Source organism: Nothobranchius furzeri, chromosome 2 (assembly GCF_043380555.1).
Source record: "Nothobranchius furzeri strain GRZ-AD chromosome 2, NfurGRZ-RIMD1, whole genome shotgun sequence".
Taxonomy (NCBI): domain Eukaryota; kingdom Metazoa; phylum Chordata; class Actinopteri; order Cyprinodontiformes; family Nothobranchiidae; genus Nothobranchius; species Nothobranchius furzeri.
This window is the reverse complement of record NC_091742.1, coordinates 66799702-66817632: the sequence shown is the minus strand read 5'-3', so window position 1 is coordinate 66817632 and position 17931 is coordinate 66799702. Positions and strand designations below refer to the sequence as shown.

Below are 17931 nucleotides of genomic sequence, written 5' to 3'. Positions count from 1 at the left end.
AAACGCAGCTTTGGAAACTACAAGAACATGCTAACCCTTTGTGTATACAGCTTTCTCACTGCTTTCTTGTCATGTGCTCTATTAGACATCTTGTTATCTTTACTATATTTATGAGATGCATGAAAATATATTATAGAGGTTTTAAATATCTCCCTATATGCTTGGCATAACTGCTAAGACTAGTTAAATTGCTAGCTTGAGCATTCGGTAAGCTTCTTTAAAAACAAGGATAAAACCAAACCTAAACAAACTATAACAAGTCATTTAGATGTTATTTTAAAAAATCACTCCAACATTCACCGCGGTTACATGCGCACTGACTGGCACCTAAGTTGATCCAGGTCGATCTTATGGTAAAAAGCTGGGAGTCTTTATCCGAGTGTAACATGCGCATTAGAAAACCGACCTTTCTAAAAAAAAGTTCCTTCCACTCCGGTACCGTAGGTGGCGACATTCCGGTCAGCTTACAGCAACACAAATAGTAAACAAACACTGGCAGGGATGAAGCAGATGGAATTGAAACAGCATATGTGCAATGGCCGAAGGAATGTACAACGCTGCAGCACAGCTTATTTGGTACCTACTGCACTGTTTGATGGTGTTGCGTGTGTTACTTTGTCGCAATGATATTATCAGAAGACCGCTTCAGCGGTCTCGTCACTTCTGGAACGTGAGCATCCAACCGGTTCAGTTCAGCTGACACAGTTACAAGCTAAATGAATTTGGATTGCTACTACGTTATCTGGGTGTTTCAGCTTGATTAGAACCAATTAGCCTTCGGCCAGACTAACACGTTAACATACATTTTAAAAAAATGACATGAGCATTTTAAGGGCAATTTTGTTTTCTGATGCGCATGAAAATGCACTGACGAGTTTTAAAATGCCCTTCTTATACTTAGTTAAGCTAAAATAGTTGAATTGCTCAGCTAAGTTGAGATGCTAGCCTAAGCATCAAATAAGCTGGAGACAGCAGTAGCTCAGGAGGTAATCGGAAGGTTGTAAGTTCGATTCCGGTTCCGACGAGAGAATGCTGTTTTCGTGTTCTTGGGCAAGACACTTAACCCGCCTTGCCTGCTGGTGGTGATCAATGGTACCAGCGTTCGGCAGCCTCGCCTCTGTCACTGCGCCCCAGAGCAGCTATGGCTACATCGTAGCTCATCCCCACCAGCATGTGAATGTGTGGATGACTAATTGTGTTGTGAAGGGCCTTGGAGGGTTGTGGAATCCTAAGAAGGTGCTATACAAATACACCATCTACTTATTAAAAAGCAAAGCCTGATACAAAGCATGACAAAATAATATTTTTTTAAATTACAAATTATACGAAGACACATCAAAAGACTCAAGCGCAAATACAAAATATTTGAAAGTGACCTTTTTGATGTGAGCCATTTCAAGCTCAGTTTAACTTAAACTCTGGGAAATATGTCAACAGAATTTCCTTTTAGGGTGGAATATCCTTGTAAACCGCTGTAGCTTCATTTTCATGCTAAGCAGCTGTGATAATTAGCTTAGCTTCAGGGAGAAAAAAGGAGTAAAATGCTAGCTTGAATCCACAATAAATAACACTGTAGCCTCACAGCAAACCTGCACCTTTTGAGTTTATTTTGACTGATGCAAAGTTCTGGGTTGATTACCGCCAGCACCGTTTGCCCATCCCCATGAAGATATGCGCCGTGTCTGAGAAGAGCAGGAAGTATACAGTTCTAATGACTAATGGCATTACACAGCAACTTTGGTCCAAACAAAGGCCTGCTCTGTTTGCTTTACTCCCAAGGACCAAATGACCATCATGCTCTGTCAGAGAAACTTGTGATTGAAATAGTAAATCATCTAGAAACTATTTCAGAAGTCCAGTAGATTTAGCTAAGACCCTTTATCTAATCAAGGACAACTCTGCAGTCTGTGCAGGTTTAATAAACATTAAAACTCATGTATTTTCTGTCAGATGAACTTATGGATTTCTAAACTAACTATTTAAATGCTAACAATAACATTTGCCTCTTAGCTCTCCCAAAATTGTGAAAGAAAGCTTCATTTGTTTATGGCCTCTAAAATGATCGCATGCTGCACTTCATCGTGCCGCCCTGTTACTAGATCTAAACTTCAAACACTCCAATACACTTTACAGAATATAATAAGCTATTTAAAATATCTGCTTATAGTCTAACATATTCTATTGGTCAGACTGACTTGGCACATAGCTTTATTTCACTTAGCATTAGTAGACTTGCTATGTAGAGTAGACCAAGAAGATTTAACGGTGACCAGTATTTAAAAATCATGATCTCTGACCTGTGACTGCACCAAAGCTAAGCAGATACTTTGTTAACCTTTTCCACCTGAGGTGAAAAATACAGACACATTAGGGCTGGGCAATTGACCCAAACTCTAAATCATGGTACATTGAAGATTCACCTTAATAACGATAAATGGACGATAACTACATGTACCACTAGATGGTGGTCATGAGTATTACGTTGAGTCACGCTGTCATGTGACTTGAGGTGGTACAGCTCCTTAAAGTGACATGAATGTTGCTAACCAACACACATCTATTCATTTTTTTATTAACAAATTTATTGACATTTTTTGAAAAACGATATTGGTTAAGAGTCAAAAATTTTGATAATGATACATTTTTTAATTATTGGCCAGCCCTAAGCCAAATGATCTGTTTCTAACATTGATAAATTATAGCTAGAAAAGGTTAAAACTCTTCCTGATTCACCTACGTTGAAGCTTCCACACAGGCAGTGCTAAATAATGCTCAAATTGGCTGAGACATTTACTTTAAAAGTTTTTAATTTCAATCTTGTTTGTACAAATACTCCTGTTTACTAATCAGAAAGAAATTACTTGTTGACTTTACCAGCTGTTTTATTATAAACATAATTATGTTTCTTTTTTTTAATTAACAAAATATTTTGCATTTAATTTTATTTCTTAGGATGGGCAGTGTGGAGCCCTGGGGACTCTAGCTCCGCCCCTGGTTGTCAGTGAACTGACTTACAATTGGGCTAAATAGCAATGACATTTACTGTTTACTTCTTCAATACTTTTCTAATTTATTGCTTATTATAAATATATTCTAACTATGTACACCTTTTCTGTGATAGTGCCTGAGGTACTGTCAGTAACTAAATAATTATAGCAAGAACTGTTGTTGATGTCAATAAAAACCATCGTTTATTATTGTAGCTATAATTTTGGGATATTATTATTATTTGTGTATCGAATATCCTCCTTTCCAAAAATGTTTATCTTATTGTTTTCTTACAAACATTTTTTAGTTGACCATTCACCAACATGACTCATTTCTAAAACCATAACCCTCGAGTGGTAAAATGTCAGACCTTCCCAGACACCAGGATGTAAATAATGCCCCAACTCTACCAATTACATTTCTTAGAGAAATCCGATTGGGAGAAAATCTGAATCAGCTTCACAAACTAGGGAATTGAAAATTGGCCTTGAAAAATGTTATCGGTGCATTTTTAATGAAACTCTGAGGAGCGTCCACCCCTTTGTCATCCAACAGACAGGGCTAAAGAAAAGAGGGCCAGTGTGAACAGCAGCAGTTCTTTCAACACATGCAGACCCATTAACACATGCGGCGGCGCTCAGTAAACACAGACATAGCAGCACTACAAGAGCACAGGTGCTGAGAGGTCCGGTCGTACTTCTGAGTGCAGCTCTGGTTTCAATCTGCGGCCAGTCAAACAGGAAATTCTATTATCTGTATGTAATCGTAGATGTGTGTATCCTTAATAAAGGGTCAGCTAAGGACAGCTAGCATACATCCCTCACAATAAACAAAATGTGTGATTTCCATTTAAATTGTTTGAGTTTCAAAATAAGAAAAAGGAAAAATTCCTGAAACCCCATTACAGTCTGATCAGTCTGACTGAATGTTGAGAACAAAGCTGTGTGATTGGGTAAAATCAAAGCCAGATTGATTAGGAAGTGGGTTCTCAAAGACAAAAGAAGCGCTATGGGCGAACGTGCTCATGTGTAACCTGATACACACGCCAACAAAATCCAAAGGCAGGGCTACGCACAAACAAAGCAGCTTAGCAACTGGGGGAGCAACAGCGTGGCCAGCGCCTAACTACTCATCCAACCAAAACAGAGACAAAAGAAAAGAGAGAAGTCCCCGTGGCGACTTTAACACCTTCACACCTACCCCAACAGAGGTGAGCAGTGTCCACTTCTGCTTCACTAAAGTCTACAAAGTTTTCTTACATGAATTTCAAATCAAATCAGGGATCTTCAACAGTTGTTGTGTTTCTGTGAACTCATGTTATAGCTACAAAAAGATGCCAGGTTTATTGATTTTCTGACAAATGGTCAGTTAGACTCTCAAATACTGTTAACATAAAAGAGTAAAATGACATTTATGGTATCAGCCTGAAACGTTGTGATTGCACATTTACCAGGAAGCTGGCACAGAGAGAGTGAAAACCTGAGTCATCCGACCCTCCCCTGTCGACCTATCTGGGGTTTCATCTCTAAATGAAGCTCATATCTTTAGTCACCGCACAAGTCAAGACAGCGGCGACCGCGCTGCAGCCTAGAACAATGGGACATTCTTGGCGGTGTCGGCCCTTGTTCCTGAGACTTCCTGACGTCAGTTGTTGTGATATATGATCGTTTTCAGCGTGTCCAGTGTGGAGCTGACTGCACACGCCGGCTGCAGGATGAATCACAAACAAAACATGTCGACGGCACCGCACATCTGCAGTCGATTACAGTCTTTTAGGTTTCCATCAGACAAGGCAGAGAAGATGCTTTTAACTGTAGACGAGGGCAATCCAGGGGTGCTTGTTCTACTGGGATGGTTTCACTGGTTTCTCACGAGCTGCATATCTCCATTACCATACTGTTGGCCTGGTTCGAGACTTTGACTCATTGACCATTTAAGGCGCGCTCACACTCCCAACATGCGGGCAGACTAGGATCTAAACAAGCAGCTACAATAAGCCAGCGGAGTGTTTCCCAGCCGGCGGTCATAGAGGTTTCCTGGCAACGCCTTAGCTGAGCAGGAAAGCCCCCCGGGCAAAAAACATCACCTCCTATTAAGGCCACTTCTGCAGCAAGTCCTGGAGGATCTGTGCACCTCTAATCAGAGACTCCACAAGCGCCGGACGAGGTCCTCAACCTATTGATTCTCCATCAGTGAGCCTCGCAGGTTTTCTTGTACCAGCCTATTGATGATGACTGAAAGGTAAAGAGGCTGTTCACACAGCCACACACAAGAGAGGTGCTACCTTAAGGGAACAACCCAATTAGCGTGACTTGGACATTGCTTGGAAGCAAGATCTAAAACTAATTACTGATAAAATGAGAATTTATATTCATTGTTATCGGGAATAATAAAAATCTGAAAACATTCACTAGACAAAGTCTTCAAGTTCTGTATGATGTAAAATGTGTTCATTGACAACAAGATGCACCGTTTTTACAGTGCCCTAAGGCGCTTTACAAAACAATCAGTCATTCAGCCATTCACACAAACATTCACACGTTGGTGGAGATGAGCTACGATGTAGCCACAGCTGCCCTGGGGCACAATGACGGCGACGAGTCCTGCCGTACACAGGCGCCTCTGGTCCCTCCAACCACCACCAGGAGGCAAGGTGGGTTAAGTGTCTGCCCAAGGACACAACAGCAGCATTCTCTGGCAGAAGCCAGGATCAGTCCTACAACCTTCTGATTACTGGACATCCTGCTCTACCTCCTGAGTTACTGCTGCCCATGAGTTTGAGGTTTTCAGAACATCTTGAATAAATTAAATAATCCCTAAAACCAAATGCCGTGGTTGTAAATGAATAAATAATTTAACTCAATTTGATTTCACATACAAAAAATAATAGCTAAAAACTGTATAACTCTTTTGGATTAACAAATGACCAAAAATTACTTAATTTTTATTCTAATCAGTAGGGATGTGAATCTTAGAGCAACTCAAGATTTGATTCAATTCCGATTCTCTGGGCGTCGATTCGATTCAGAATCGATTCTCGATTTAAATCAATTCACAATCAATGTTAACAAAGAGTGTCAGTTCTAGGATTGACTACTTTGTTGTACGAGTTAGTTAAAGCTATGGGACATTTTTATTTGACTTTAAACTGGTCATGCTCCAAAAATGCTAATTTACAAGGTAATCTAAAGTGATTCTAAAACTGTAAACAGAAGCAATCTTTTGACCAAAAGGCAACATTTATTTTGCTTACCTTGTAAAATATAACAAATCTTTAGTTACCTAACAGTAGCTTTGAAAGTAATACGGTCAAATACTTTTCAAGTATGTGTGGAAACAAGTTTAACATTTGAGTCCTCAACCTGTTTAAAACAAGTGCCTCAGATTTCTTACAAAGGAAAATGTGTTCTCTCATTTATCAATAACTTAAAGTAAATACATGAGTAATCCTGAGTACTCACTTATCAACTTAGAAAATAAATCTGAGAATATCTCAAACTAATGAGTATGGAAAAAATTACATTCAAGTGCCCTCTTATCAGCAGATTCAAAAATAAATCATCCCACTTTATGGGAGCACAAAGGTAAACGGAGAACTAACTCTCCTAACAAAGTTAAAAAACATACAAAAGTGCATCTCAAACCTGTAACATGCCAAATATTTGAGTTCTTGGGATCGATTCTGAACCTCTATAAATAAGAATCCCGATTCAGACTTAAATCGATTTTTTTCAGCACCTCTACTAATCAGTCATCATAACCCATAACTAGGAAACTAAGATTCCAACAAACTGTTTTAATATATTCCTTTTATACAAATTCTGAAACTTTCTCCAGCAATCATTCATTAGGGTCAACCACTATGAGCCTGCTCAGTTTGTCTCATTAAAATAAATTTACTAGGTAGCAGCTGAATTAGCTGAATTAGTTATATTGGTTTCAGTGAAAAAACACTATTTTTGTTCAGCAGCACATATTGGCCCTGAAATCATCTTAAAGTTTATTTTCAGTAAGTCACGTGATGTTTCACTTCTAAACTTTCCTGTATTTCCTCCAGTATTCCTCCTGGATTTCCAGCGTCAGACGAGTTAATAAACAGGAGTCCTTCAAGCCAAATATGTCCGGACATAACTTTACCCTTGAAAAGAGGTCGCAGCAGCCTCTTGCAGCAGGTGCGCATGTGAATACAGAGATTTACTGCACATGAAATCATAAAAAGCACCAAAGAAAAATTCCCAGTGCACTTCCAGACTCGTTGCTTTTAAATCCATATTGTTTGTGACAGGTTAAAAATCAAAGCCGGCCCAATAAACCCACGAGAGCTCAAGGCGAGTTGAGTTATCTTGCATCAGTTGAGCGCCACGTTATTAAAAACAGTCTAACCGACTGCTACCCCTCCCTCGCCATCTCGAGATGTCGCTGCTCAGCGTTGGCATCACGATCCATCATCCTCATTGGCTTTGATTTTTTTCTCCTCCTATCACCTTCCACGTCAGAGAATGTGAGGAGTGAGAAACCACAGGCCCAAGAGGTGTCAGACAACCATAAATGGATGGCTCAGACTGTCTGTTAATCGCCATGGGTCAGTGGGTTAAGTTTCACACTCAGGGGTCAGAGGTCACAGGTTGGGCCCGGGTTGTTGAGCAGGGCAGGGATCAACTGCGAGATTGAGCACACTCCAGGCGATACGCTTGAACTCAAGACAGGAGAGCGTCTTTTGTTTTTTCCCCTCGTTTCGAGCGCTCTTGCCCAACAATTAGAGCTCTGTAAGAGTCTGTAAATGTTCCAACAGGTTAACCTTTAAAGGACCTTTAAAACAAATGACCGAGTAGGCGTGCACCGTATGTTTTTTTCATCCTGTTGCTCCTTAGTCCCTGCCTTCACAAGAGTTTCCCTTGTTTTTCATCTGGCGTAGAGACAGAACAGAATCTCCTAATGCCACATGTATACTCTGATTTTGTTTTCCGTGTCACCATTTTCAGCAGAAAGACCCCCCCCCCCCCCTCTCCCCGAGGTGTCGTGTTAAAGAGAGACACAACTCTTTCACAGACTGTCAGCCACACATCAGTTTGACTTCTTGACTGTCAGCTTAGAGTTCATCAAAAACCATTCACGCTGGCTTCATCTCCTGTCCTTGTGTCACCTCCCGGAGCTCCAAGTGCTCAATAAGGTGAACTAATCTTGGCTTTGGCATTTCCTGGCCTTCCTTTTGTTGTCAGCTGACCAAGTGAAGACCTCGTGCTGTTTCAGTGTTGAGGTTGGATGGGCAAAGGGTTAAAACGTCTTGTAAGAAGGGAGGAGGAGAAAATCACAAACAGCAGATCTTGAGTCACGCGTGTGACGAAGCGGGTGAAAGAACACCATTTGTCAACACAGCTCACATCTTGATCATCCACCACAGCCTGTAACTGTAGGTGTCAAACTTTGTCTTTACATATTACATCCTCCTTCTGTTTGCAGCAGACTGGAACTAGCATAGCTATTCATTGGATTAATGACCTCTATTTATTTAGATTCTGCTTCCAGGGGGCCAAACATTTATGGAAGGTTTTTAGAGTGTCCTTGACCAGTCACTCCTCAGGCTTTCAAGATTTTACGTAGAACTTTTGGCCACTCTTTTAGTCATTTTCAGCTTTGTGCCTGACTATCTTTATTGAAAACTGTGTGCTTTAAAAAATAATTAAAAAATTGGGAAAGTAAAGGATAAAAAAGGAACTATTTGGTCAAAAAAATATTTCATCAGCAGACAAGCACAAAAAATGATCTAACTATATGAAACAAGCCCTGAAAGAGGCATAGTTCCACAACTGATTATCAACTCAGCTAATAGCTAATTTAGATTCACCTTGTTGGTGCTGTAATACTTTATCAAACTGTGTTGTGTGGTTTTTTTGGTGTAGATTCATCATTTGGAACTGATATAAACTGTGTTTTTGTTACAAGTTGCTGGCAACTATCTAAAAGTTTTTGATAAAATCAACTTAATAGCAATAAAAGTGTTAATATTATATTTTTGTCAATTCAGCCAGGCTAAGGGAACAAATTGTCTTCAAAAGTGCAAGCTAGCAAGTTGTTTGTTTAACTCAAAAACATTGTTGTTTTCATGTTTTTGGGGTAAATTCACTTTGATTTTTTTATCTAACCCTATTTAGATATTATATATATTGTCCATATATTTATGTGTAAGCTTATTGATAATACAAATTTATATTGGATTGCGTACATTAATATAGCCCATCTGCATACCTGAATCATAATAGATCTTTTGATACTCGTGTTCTTAAAGGTATCGTTCACTGAGACGTTCTTTTTGAAATACGAATGTCATGCTGAGTAGCACATGCATGCTGAACCTGAAAATTTGTTTTCAAACCACCATTTCTTGCACTAGCCGCAGATAGGAGCTAGACAGGGTCATGACAGAAAAAGCCAGTCACTTCTACATCACAGGAAAGATTAGTATTCATGGCCCCGCCTACTTTTGCTTAGAACCACAGAATTCTTGATTGTTTTTGCAGCTAGGAGAAAGACGAACGCATCTTGGCTTGTAGAAGCTAGTCTCTAGCATTAGCAACTCCACAACACAGCACAAAATGTTCAGGATTGTGTTTTTTTGTGAAGATAAAACATCAATGTTACATTTTTTACCCAAGAAAGAAAAGTAAACAGAGAGAGTGGAAGAAGTGTTTTGCCGTTAGCCAATCAGAGGTGAGATGTTTAGATATCATCTGACCCATTCCTCTGACAAACTTTTACTCAAAGAAGCAGGAGCATCAGAGCTTTTGTCCATGGAAAATGAGTCAGAAGTTCTTACTATTGTTGGGTTTCACAGGACATAGCATTCACATCCCCAAACGTGGCATTTATACCTTCTTGAAATCACAAATTTGGATTGAAAATAGCATAATAATTTTTTTACAAGTTGATCCTAGCAAATAAACATACTCGTTGTTAGCATTAGCGATAGCATTATTATCATAAACTAATAAAGTAAAAGCACAACTCACTACTCACCCAAGCAAAAACAAGCCGACACCCATTTAAAGCTTCCAAAGATGCCCTGTGTACTTAACACCCAATTTTTATGAAGCCCCCAATATTTTTCAACAACTGGACATAATTTAATGCATTTTCAACAATGTTTTGATGGATATTTCTCAAGATTAAAAATAAAAACTACACATCGTCTCTTTAACCCAACCTGAATCAAGTAGCTGTAGGCTTCCTGATTTATAAAACTTTCATTTGGTCTGCAGTTGTAATATGAGGTAAGCAGCACGAGACAGTTGATCACTTCAACACTGGCTAAATCCTTCAGAGTGTACGAAAAGCCAGATTTTTTTAAATGTATGGATCATAACCAGAAGGAAGATGGATTTTTCCATGATATTGCGTCTGTGCCAGCCCATTTAAGACTTTAGTATACTCGCTTTTGTAGTGGAGCAAAACACTTCCTTCCTCCCCATTTGAGTTTTGCATGACTTCAGGGTCACGTGAGTGAACATTGTAGCTGTACAGTTCACTTCTAAAGTAGTGATAAACTGTATTTTGTTACTTGTTACATGTCATGACAATGAAGCTGAACCCAATGAAGCGACTGCTGGTCTGGGACTTTAAGGATTTGATGACATACTCCACCGGGGCTACCAAACTTCAGTTTGGTTTGACAGTAGCTTGTTTCAGCTCACAGATGGACAGTCAGACTGACAATCCATCTTCGTTATCGTTCTGCCTCGTTAGCTTCATGCTTCGAGCCTCTTCCCATGACCATAAACACCGCCTTGCTCTTGGGGATCTCAGGGTCATGCTCTCAACACACGGGCCGATAAACGATAAGGAGCGCGTCCACCGAGGACTATAATGGGTGCAAGAGAGTGAAAAGGCAGAACGGAAAAGAAGGGAGTGATAGAAAGGGGGAGATGAAGTGTGGTAAATTATAGACCGTGGCTGGGTGGAGCGAGGAAAAGCGGGAGGAAATGGCAAGAGAACAAGATAAAGGCAGGGGGGGTGGGACAAAGGAAAGAAGGAAGAGGAACAAAGAGGAAGAAAGATAAAAGTGGGAGGGTCAGAAAGAAAGGGTGGAGAGATGGGTGGGTTAGAGACGAGAAATGAGATGAAACGATGAGACGATGCAATGTAGGGGGATAATTACAGCTTGTGAGTAAATAATATTTAGCAAAGGTGACGGAATAATCCCTTAAGATGTTTCACACCATCTAAGAAAAACTGCGTACGTATCATGTCATTTATTTCAAGCCAAAATAGCTGACAGCTAACAGAACTTTAAAAGGAAGCAGATAAGTGATTGTACTTTATATAAATAAATATAGAAATTGGGTTTTTGTTGTTGAGCTTTGCTGTTGCTTTTTCTAATATCTCTTGTCACTCAGCTGACAAATGGCTAAGATAAGATGACAATTCCCTCAGGGCTTTTATAAATAAACTCCCACCTATCAGACTGTTAGAAAAAGTGTGTGTGGGGGGGGTTAGTGTTTGTGTGAGGCTTTAAAGGGGCTTTTTATTGTCTGCATTACCATATAGATAAATGGAGCCACTTTAAGATTACCTCCAAGTCTTTGTCTGAGGTGAATTCTGTTTCCCAACCAAACGCCACATTTGCTGGACGTTGTCGCCCTATCATGGCCACCTTTTCCCTGCGGTAACGTTTCGTGTCACATACGGTTAATGTATCTGCATGCCCTTTTCATAGACACACATGCGCGCACACAAGTCGTGCTTCTCCAGCAGCGTAGCTCCCCACCTTCATCTCCTGATAGAAAAGGTCACGCTGACCACATGACCTGCTATTTGAAGGGGACCTGGTGGAAACCCAAAGCAGGCCATGCACAATCCGATTACACCCCGGGGAGATACATCACATTTGCTGAACTCTGCTTGAGTGGTACTCTCTGCCTCTTCGAGCACTTTTAAAGATCCACTTACATGTTTATGGCCAGGTAGGAACTTGAGTCAACAAGTGTCTGACGAGGCTTAAAATCCTGCTTGGTTTCATTGTTTCATCCTTCCGGTTACTGACTCTTTCCATCCTGCAGAGAAAACTAATAAATAAATGTGTACATGTCTACTTTGTACTCACTCGGCTGTTAAGTGAATGAGAAAGAAACAGAAAAAGCAAGTCCTGAACCTCCGAGGATTGCAGGTTGGGCAGGTTTCAACTTAAACAAACACAAGATATCCAGAGGAGAACTGACGGCAAAGAGGTGAAAGGTCAGTCCTAGTCGGGTGACTTGGTGGGCTGCAACGCGTTTCTATAAACTCACAACCTCCTTTACTTTTCTCTGTTTTTCCAATAAATGTCCAGATAAAGACAACTAGGTCCAAAATTGAGTTGTTTATTTAAACGTAGCCAATTTAGACAAAATACAAACATCACATCTATTATTTTCTATTGCTAAGTGAAGCAATTTTTAACAATTTGTGCTGTTGGTAATGATTATTCTAATCTTTTGATTTTTATTTGTTGATTTACTTTTTAAATAAGTCAGTTTCAAATCCCAGAACCCATTAATTAAAGCTTATCTTTTAAAAAATAACATGCAAAACAAAACAATAACCCTCACGTTCCACAGAAGATTAATTAGTTTTGCTAGAGAAAAAAAACTTTCTTTCTGACTTCATTATTCTGTTTTTCTTATCTGTGAATCAGCTACTTAATAAATTACATCTTTTTTATATTAATGTAATAAAACAGAAGGTTCTGATCCTTTTGCCAAAATCAAACTGAAGCAATTTCAGGGTGGGTTTTTGAGATATGCCAGAGTGCAGGATGATAGAGGAATAAGTGCTATAAATGGTTAGTTCCCTTATTTGCATCATAACATTTTATGTTTAATTTATAGTTCCGAACACTTTGGAAGCATTAAGACTCAAGTATTTCAGGAACTTTAACACTTTACAATAAGGGTCTTTTTATTAGCATTGCTCTTATTGTGAACTATTAAGTGTGCTTAAAGAGCAAGTCACCCCCAAATCAACTATTTTTTCTGATAAACTATATAAATCCGTGTCTAATCGTGCTGCAGACACGTGTAGTCAATAGTTTTGCACTTTAGTGCATTTTAGTTAAAATTTAAAATTTCTGCCTGAAACTGTCAGTGTTGTGCCGTTGTCAGGTAAAAACTCTGCACTGCATTTGAATTTAAATCTGCCACCGCTGTTGGCTAAGAGGTATGCTATGATGTAAACTGGTACATTATGATGTCACAATGTCGTGAGTGTGTGTATTTGTTAGTGGCTCCACCCTCTCGGTCTGCAAGGCAACAGCATTTGTTGCATTTTTCAAACATGAAGTGGGAGTGAAGTACACTTCTTGTAAGGGGTGACTTGCTCTTTAAGGTAAGGACAAAGGGCCAAGGGGGGTTCTGTTTAATAATACATTACATAATATAGCTAAGCAGTTAATGCTTAATAACACATTAGGTAACATTAAAAAAGGAATCTTTATTGTAAAGTGTGACTAGAACTTTAAACACATAATAAAACAATGGAAATAATATTCAACTCAACAGTTGACCAGTATATGTATATTTTTTTATGATATATATATATATATATTTTTTCAATATCACAGTTTCATTGTGAACTCATCAGTTTTTTTTTTCAGTTTTGGTTGAAACAAAAAAAAATACATCAGCATCTGTTTAATTAAAAGTCTAGAAGAAATTTTTAAATTGGCCTAAATCTTGATCAAAAACAATGAACTCAGCATCTCCGAGCGTCTGCTCTTTGTCTGAATGCGTCTCCTTCCTGATAGGACAAAAAGGCCTGGAAGTCTCACTGTTAGTAAATATACTCCATGTCATTGTTTTCTTAGCTAAACTGAATAAAATTATAATTTCTTACTTAAGCCCTATTCATATCAGTTTATTCCAAACCTACAGAGGGTCCACTCCAAATTCCTTTATCCAAACAAGGTCTGGAAACTGGCCCTGGCTACAACATATCTTTGACATTCACCATGCAGGCGACCATATTTCACCTCAGCTCCATCGTCGGCTGAGTGCTGCACTACGTAAAGCATCCAGAACACCTGATAATAATTCTTATCAAAGCGACTCTTTAGATTAGGAGCGCGGGGGCCGAAACCTGCATACCTCGCCCTGCAACAAGCCCATGTTTGGTTGAGCGCCGGTCCGCGAAAGATAAACACTAAGCATCATCGAGCTTTGGAGGTTGAGCAATGAAGTAGGCATGAGGAGCCAAGCTTGCAACAGTGCTTTACTGGTGCGAATCAGTGATCCATTGACTTGAGAGTGTGTAGAAGTGGGGGTTGGGGGGGGGGGGGGGGGAGCATGTGAGAGTCACACCAGCAAGGCTGTTAAACTTTAGCTCTTATAAGGTTACAGTTTACAGTTGCTATGGTGTTGTTAAACTTACAGCGGTTAGGTATTTGGTGTATTTGATGGAGCGTAGGGAAGATTTTAAAAGGCTGAGACAGTCCAACTCCCCATCATAAACTCGTCCTGCTATTATACCAAGCACCGTGTGCGTCTGTGCAAAACCTACCTGAAGCATGTCCACAAGAGAGCCTGTCAAAAGCACAAACTCCCCCGAAAGCCTCACTGATCTCCCACTAACACCACATGCTGTTTCCACGAAGACAAAGTGCCGCGGTCTAACCTTATGTTAATTCATCCGAGGAAATGTAAGTGTCTACTGTCCTGGATGAGTTCCAAACATTTCTAAGACATTAGATTCCTCTGGCCATTACTCCCCCCTGTTTGTGCGCTGGCTACAGACGGCTCCCGTCTGGTCCTTCGGCTCGTGGACATGATAGAAATTCAAACGTGCGCCACGGGCGAGCTGAGAGGTTTAACTGCCCAACAACACAAGGCTGCAAACAAACCAATCGCTAAATAACTGACATTTGCTGATTAGTGTTTGATGTATTCCACCTATGAAAACGAGACCTTCCAGAATAAAATCCAAGGTCAAACTGTTTCCAAAGTTTGACTGATTACAAAAATGTGAAATATTTATTACGCTGAATAAAAAGGAGGGCCAGTTTATATCTTTTTGCAGGTTTTTGGCTATTTTTACACTGATATGAATTCCAGTATTGATGGGAGATCTACAACAGCTGTATGTTAATGAACCCTCAGTGCTTGTTGATCTCAGTGACAGTGGAAGCAATAATGTGTGGAGAGTTGTGATTCAAGAATAAAGACACAAGTATCTCATTGTGATACAGCTCTTGAGGACCAAACTGCATTTAAAAGTTTCCAAAACCTCTCACCATATTTCCAAGGACTTCCTCGAGTGTTGTCGCTGAACTTGTGTTTTCAGATAAATTTCCTCACCGAAAACATTCCGAATCACTGTGGTCTTCAAAAAACTGTCCAGAACTTTTCTAAATTGAATTTCCGTGAGTCAGAAAGGAAGAAAAATGAGAGACAGCTTTTGAAATGGTTGATGATGAAATCAACATATCAAATGAGGGAAAACTGGCCAACAAAATGGGACACAGTTAGGACACTGTTACCAAATCATAACGAGAAAATTTGAATGGCTGTTGCAGTTTTTTTTTGCCTCATATTCCCTAAAAGACCCTCCTCATTAAGGTGGGACTAGTCCCTGTCAGCAGAGAGACACTGACTAAAGACGTGTGTAGACGATGCGTATTTATCGCAGAGGATACCCTTAAACCTTCTCAGCGGCCTAGTGGTATGAGTGTCCACCCTGGGACTGGGGGATCGGGGTTCACATCCCGGTTGGATTGGGAGATTAAACCATACAATAGTTCCAGAGCGCAGACACTGCTGCTGGGATGGGTCAAATGCAGAGATGCAATTACACCAGTGAGTGGTGACTAATGGGACTGGAACTTTAATGTAACATTTGACAATGAAATGTTGTAAGATGAAGATAGAGATCAAATGTACTATTTATGTCACATAGGACTGAAATTTTTGATTTTTGCTTTCAGAATTGAGGTTTACTCCATTTGTATAGCACTTCCTCTTGGTCAGATCAAACAAAACACCCACAGATGTTGTTTTCTTTTAGTTTATGAACTTCTAAAATGGTAATTTTGATTGCATAGACCCACAGTGCATCCATAGAAACCTCGGCCACGAACCAAATATGGTATTAAGTCAGTCCGTTTGGCGATTCAGTTACATTGCACCGACACTAATCAGATTACTCCAAAAGAGAAATATCTGATACACCTCCTCTACGTCTCCATCTCTCCTCTGAGGAGATGTGGAGCTCAGAAAAGGGCCAAAGCAAATAAACCCCAAACACAGACATCCACAACAAGAGATATCACTGAACCAGATTGTGCAATGTTTACAGAAACTGGGCCATTCTCTTATCCATTTAGGAGGGGAGAGAGAGAAACACAATTATATCACGTGTTTTCAGACAAACAGCATCAATCTGGTGTGTTTAGATTAAATTAAGCCCCGGTTATGAAAGGAGATATTCTCCTCTGTGAGCCTGGGATACTTAAGAGCTCTTGCCAACATGTTGCAGCGGCAGATGTTTGAACTTCAGCGGCTTGGCTGAAAACTCTACCTCGGATCACAAACGCTCTGACTTTTGTCTGGCTTTACTGGTGCAGGAACTTCAAAGATGTTCACAACAAAAAGTTGATAGCGGGAAACCTGGTGAGCTGTGGTGGAGGAAACTTAGATAGAAGCTGAATAAGTTTGGTTTCTTCTCGTTTTTCTCTTGAAAACAGATATTTTAGGAATTCGGCGGCTAAAATAGTCACACGAACCCCCCTGACGCCCCTTGTAGCGCGGCGGAGGCAGCAGGTAGGATACATACCTCCTCTTCGTGGTTGGTGAATTCACTCGGCTCGTTCTCTTTCTCGATTTTGTTGTTATTCATTCTGAGTCTTTGACACTTTCACTTCTTCTCTGGTCTCTGCTCTTCTCCAAAACCCACGAATGATGACAAAAGCAGCTCCCCGAGACAGTCAGAGGGAGTCCGGCTGTCCTTCTCTCACCGCACTCTACCAGTACGCATCAATAACGGCTGATCTTCTTCTGGTTCTTCTTCTTCTTTGTTGGTATCAAAAGCGGTAAAAACAGGAGTCAGCTGTGAGCGGTGTTCCTCTCCTGTCGGGTATTCCTCAGCATTCCCTGGAAAGCTTTACCGGAGGCGCTTGTTGTTGCTGTTCCCCCTCCTGAAACGGAGTTAATGCTCCTTGTACGTGCGCCGGAGGCGAACTTCTCCTCCTCTCTTCATCTCCGAGTCCGTAACGTCCGCGCGCGCGCCGCGGAGGGAGGGGTCTGGGTGGGATGCAGCGTTTACCCTCCACCGGAAAATCTGCATCCATCATCTAGAAAACCAGCTCAGATGTTATTTTAGTCCCTGAAACATTCCTGCAACGTTTTCCTCACGCGCTGCTTCGTGTTGTCACGCTGTAAGAACACATTTGTTTATTAAATACGCAAAAAATGTGATTTTGTGGTTTTATGCGTTTAAATACCTAAAAGACCCGGTCATTTCAAATGACTTTTGCTTAAACTTTTACTGTTTGTTTTTAATTATTTTTATTCAACCATTTAGTTTTATTTTTGTTTAACTGATCTTTTTCATATTTTTACTATACTTTATTCTTTTTTTTTTGTCTTGATTCTTGGGTGATTTTCCTTGTGAATTACTCTGTGACATTTTTCTGTGGTTGCTATAAATAACCTTTCGCTCACTCACTCACTCACTCACTCACTCACTCGCGTTATAACTAATTATTTTTTATGGTTCAATATTTTTATGACACACAAAGGTTAAAGTCTAATTCAGTAGGTAGAGTGGGTTATCCAGTATTCAGAGGGTTGCAGGTTCGATCCCAGCTCCCACCAGAGAATGCTGCTGTTGTGTCCTTGGGCAAGACACTTAACCCACCTTGCCTGCTGCTGGTGATCGGAGGGACTGGTGATGCCTGTGTACAGCAGCCTCGCCCCTGTCAGT

At 40.2% G+C, this 17931-nt stretch overlaps 1 protein-coding gene across 4 annotated transcripts in view; it reads right to left on the bottom strand.

Moving 5' to 3' along the window:
• Positions 1 to 17302, bottom strand: part of LOC107377421 (RNA-binding protein with multiple splicing) — a 48758-nt gene extending 31456 nt beyond the window's left edge. For 3 of the 4 annotated variants that reach the window (XR_011519284.1, XR_011519286.1, XM_070548925.1), the window contains exon 1: positions 16783 to 17302. Coding sequence is in view for 1 of the 4 variants with exons in the window: in XM_070548925.1 (XP_070405026.1) it covers positions 16783 to 16845 (63 nt within the window). In the remaining 3 variants the exon portion in view is untranslated. The other variant, XR_011519285.1, reaches the window with a different exon arrangement.
• Between the last annotated feature and the right edge of the window lie 629 nt (positions 17303 to 17931).